General features: G+C 46.8%; 1 protein-coding gene across 1 annotated transcript; it reads left to right on the top strand.

Annotated features, from left to right (window-relative positions):
- Positions 1–934: 934 nt before the first annotated feature.
- On the top strand, positions 935–4,777 carry LOC113408630 (dipeptidyl peptidase 1-like; the record flags this gene model as incomplete). Its single annotated transcript, XM_026661979.2, has 2 exons — positions 935–1,229; positions 4,632–4,777. Coding segments are annotated over exons 1-2 (312 nt in total), but the record flags the coding sequence as incomplete, so codon positions are not given.
- Positions 4,778–4,955: the final 178 nt, after the last annotated feature.

The raw sequence follows: 4,955 nt of genomic DNA on the forward strand, positions 1-4,955 counted from the left end.
GGTTTGGGTTTGCACTTCCTTCTTTGTAAATCTGGAGTTTGCAAAACTAGGCAGATTATTTGAATCATCAAAATGCAGTGGAAGGGATAGCTCAGTGGTTTGAGCATTGACCTCCTCAACCCAGGGTTGTAAGTTTAATCCTTAAGGGGACCATTTAGGGATCTGGAGCAAAAACCTGTCTGGGGATGGGTCCTGCTTTGAGCAGGGAGTTGGACTAAATGACCTCCTGAGATCCCTTCCAACCCTGATATTCTTTAAAAAAAAAAAAAAAAATTTGGGAGTTTGCTCCATCTCTGCAACCGACAAATCAAGGTGGTTTGAGTTTGATTCTGTAAAAACTGGTCATTGGAGAGTTGCCAAATCAGAAGCTGGGGTGGTTCTGATCTAGGAACCAATTTGCTTCTCTTTCATATGAACCGCCCCCCACCCCCAAATTCAGTGGGAGGTGGAAGAGGGAGGAACTGGCAACATTGGTTTTGCCCCATCTCTGGGGGGGCGGTATTTCTAACAGAGCTGGTTGAAAATGTTTGACTAAAGATTGTTGTTGTACTTCAATGGGGATTTTGTCAAAAAATGTAAAGTTTTGGATGGCCAGCGTGTGTGTGGGTGTGTGTGGGTGGGGGTTAAAGGGAAGAAAATACACCCTTTCCTGCCCAGCGCCAGCACACAATTTGTTCAGTGGGGGGGGGGGGGGGGCGGATCTGCTACAGCCAGGTCTCTGCCTCTGGCTCCGTGTTGTCTGAAGCCCCGGGGAAGCTCATGAATGATGCTGGGGGACGGTGCGCGGCTAGCCCGGGATAACAGACCTGTCACCCCACGAGGGAGCTGGGTTTGCTGCTGCATCCGCCTTGCTGCACCCAGCAGGCCAGCTCCAGGGCAGGGGAGGAGGCCACGTTCCCCTTCTCCACGTGATCCCTCCGGGGCGGGTCTGGCCCTTGGTCCCCGGTAGCGCGTAGAGCTGGGGGAGGGAGGCCGCTGCTGCCCTTGCTGGACTGTCTCCGCGCCGCCCGGTCCAGCTCGGCTCCCCCAGCAGCGGGGCTGTGTGGAGCCGCCGCCCGCAGGCATGGGGCGCTTAGCATGGTGCCTTTTCCCCGTCCTCCTGCTCTGCCAGCTCCGGGAGTCGCTGGCCGACACCCCGGCCAACTGCAGCTTTGCGGACCTGGAGGGCACCTGGGTCTTCCAGGTGGGGAAGGGGGGCCAGAACCGACACATTAACTGCTCCGAGATGGGTAAGTGCTGGGGGGCATTTATTCCCCCTCCCTTTATTTTCTTTCTCCACCTGGTTTTCTCTTTCATTTTGCTTCCCCCCCCCCCTCTGATCAGCACGATAATCAGTTTGTGACAATCTCAGACAAACACGCGTTAGTTAAAATCCTTTTTAAAACGAACCAAAAAAAGCCCCCTTGGTGAGGTCCCTTAAGAGTGCTGGCAAAACACGTTCTTTTCCCCCTGGCTTTTTTAGAACCATGGGGCATGTCTGATCCACTCCTGTTTGAACAGATCCTCCCCCCCCCCCTCCAAAATCTGCCCCCCTAATTCATTTAGTGGGAAACTAAAACCACACGGGATATTTTTGTAAAAGGGATTGTCTGGATTACATGACCCTTGGACCCCGTAAGAACTCCGTGGAAACTTGTGCATTTGTTTCTTCTCTTTAAATTACTTCTTTCTGGTTAATTTTCAGCTGGCCTGTTCTTAGGAAATTCCCACTCTGATGTATCAATTCAGATATCAAAAGAGGAAGTAGAATGAGAAATTGGGTGTTAGCCCCCGCAATTCTGTAGGGAAGTGAATGTGAGCTGTAAAAACTGTTTCAGAACTTTTCTCTTCCACATACAGGCATTTTTATTCTGTTACTAAGCAGCAATATGTTATGATAAATTCAGGAGGTTAGGAGGATGGGAATAGGGGCTAATAATGGAATTTCCCTCCCGTCTCACCATGTGATGCTAAAGGGCACATTGGTTACAAGTAAATCAAGCCTACAAATTTGAGTAATTTGTGGTTTATAAGACTTGTAACTTTAAATAGGAAAGTTACATCTGATTTCATTTTACTTGTCTTTTTGACCTTGCTTATGTCAGGAACAAGACTTTGCTACTTTTGTGTTTAAAAACTGGTTGCAGTTAGTCTTGGATGCCTTTTCTAATAGAGGCATGGGCATGGATTCATAAAGATATTTAAAGTCTCTAACCCCCAGATTTAGGCAACTAATTCCCATTTTTAGAAGCCACTGTGATCTACAAAACTCCTGCTTGACTGCAGCTTAACCCTGTAGATGCTTAAATTTGCTTGGCACCTACATTTTTGCAGTAAAGTGTGCCTGACCCTGCCTCTGGGCATACACCCTGCTGCCTCACTCTAGGGGTATTCTACACTTTGAGCTGAGTGTGTGATTGATTCCCAGCTCGAGGAGGCACACATGCTAGCTCTCCTCAAACTACTGGACTAAAAATGGTTGCTGTAGTGCAAGCAGTGGGAGGGGCTAACCACCCCAGCTAGGGCCCATCACAGATTCTCCTAGCCCCGCCCACCTCTTGTGCTGCCACAGTTCTGCTTTATTGTTAGCATGGGTATATCTCCTCAATCAAGGAATCACACTCAATCTCAAAGTGTAAATATGCCCGGACTCCTAAGCCCCAGAGCGATCCACAGAGCAGGGAACTGCCTTAGAATCATAGAACCATAGGGTTAGAAGGGTTAGGGACCACAAGGGTCATCTAGGATAACCCCTGCCAAGATGTAGGATTTGTTGGGTTTAAACCATCTAAGACAGATGGCTATCCAGCTTCCTTTTGAAAATCTCCAGTGAAGAAGCTTCCACAACCTCCCTAGGCAGTCTGTTCCATTGTCCTCCTGGTTTTACAGTTAGGACGTTTTTCCTGAGATTTAATCTAAATCTGCAAAAACAAGGAGTCTGGTGGCACCTTAAAGACTAACAGATTTATTTGGGCATAAGCTTTCGTGGGTAAAAACCTCACTTCTTCAGAATCTAAATCTGCTATGCTGTAGTTTGAATCCATTGCCTCTTGTCCTGCCCTGCGACCTGCCAGGTAGCCGATCTCTGTTCAAATCCCTTCTCACCTGGCAGAGGAGGGACTTGTAATGAGGGTCTCCCACATCCCAGGCGAGTACTTTAGCCACTGGCCTAAATGTTTTGTGTGGGGTTCAGCCTCTAAGTGCACCTACTGGATTGCGTCCTATACTCACAAGTTAGGCAGAGGAATAACTGTCTTCCCCTGGTTTCAGACCAGAGATAGGCACCTCCTACAGCTGGGGCTTAGGTGCCTCTCTCTGAAAGGGTCTTGGACACACTCCTGTCATTGACATCTCCCGTTGGCTAGTTTAGGCATCTCCCTGCCCAGCTTGCTACAGTTTGTGGATCACATTGTAAGGCACCTGTCTCTCATCATGCATTGTTTGGGGAGCCTAGGTGCCTAACTCAGACTGTGACTTTTAGGCATCTAAAAGTCAGTCACTGCAGTGGATCCAGGCCAGGGACCTTTTCTTTTAAAACAGTTACAGTGGTTTGGAACATGGCTATGTGCAAATCTGATTGCCACCCCATATTTAAAAATGGTTTCAAAAATATTTTAAATGTCCTTTGTGGATGTGAATTTAATCAAGTGCCATTGGTGAAACTGTCCAACAGGTGCCTTCTCCCCTGGCCCAGTATGGGGAATGCACATAAGTCATCTAAAATTGGGCCTCTTTCTCATATTGCCCCATGGTAGTTTTATTTGGCATCTCCCTGCCCTAAATTCCATTCTCTGCTTCCACTCACTCCACCTCCATTCTCTGCATTTCACTCATCTGCCTCCATCTTCATGGCAGACTTCTGGGACACTTCCCTCCCCACTCCCTGGGTGTGGATGGGTGGTGTAACATAGCTCTATTGCTCCACTTGGCACTTCATAGCCAAAAAGACAGGGTTTTTTGCCTGAAGGAGTTTACAATCTACAGAGAAGGGTGGTGAGAGAGAACTGCCCTGAGGAGAGGTCATTTTCTCTTTCATATTTTTATGGGTTGGCCATCTTTTATTTTCAATCTGACTGGTGCTCTGCTGCTTCTCTTGCCCAGAGCTGAGATTTTAGTTGTGGGAAGCAAGCTTGGAGGAGGGATTCTGAGGCGAGGAAGGGTGCCCCTGGTGGAACTGCCATGCAATGTCTGTTCTAGGCTGCATGGCACTAAATGGCAGAGCACTGATAATACCTAGCGACAGATGTGTGTTAAGAAGCCACTTCCAGCTTTGCTGTGATGGGGCCAATCATTTCACTGCTATTAATATCCAGAGTTACGGAAGCTTGTGTAATAGATTCCACTTCAGTAAAATAAACCTATTCCTGCAACAGGTGCTCAGTACTTCTCACATGCCAAACCCAGATATATAAAAACCATAAGGCTCTGAAAGAAGTCTAGTGCACCAACAGGAAAAATATATCAAGCAAAAAACTGATCCTGATAAAAGTTTATCTGCCAATTTAGTGCTTTCTGTGTGTCACATGAGACATATTTTACACAGCAGCCCTAATGCCAGTATTTTATTTTCAAGTCTGGTAGTGTAACTTCGTAAGTGGCATAGTAAATTTCTGCTTTAACCCATCCATGTAAAAACTGTCTCATCTCTGCAGGACCTGTGCAAAAAAAAGTAGTTGTGACTCTTCAGAAGGTGGCTGTAGCTCAAGATGATCTGGGCAATTTTGGCTTCTTCACCATAATTTATAATCAAGGCTTTGAAGTTGTAATAAATGATTACAAATGGTTTGCATTTTTTAAGGTAAGTTTTAATTTTTGTTACATTTGTCTTCCCCCTTCCCCACCCGCCCAAAATCTATCTGTACTCTGGTTTCTCTTCATAGCAATGTAGGGTGACCAGATGTCCCGATTTTATAGGGACAGTACCGATTTTTGGGTCTTTTTCTTATATAGGCTCTTATTACCCCCACCCCCATCCC

This window comes from Terrapene carolina, unplaced genomic scaffold, assembly GCF_002925995.2.
Source record: "Terrapene carolina triunguis isolate 2854851 unplaced genomic scaffold, T_m_triunguis-2.0 Scaffold20786, whole genome shotgun sequence".
NCBI lineage: Eukaryota > Metazoa > Chordata > Testudines > Emydidae > Terrapene > Terrapene triunguis.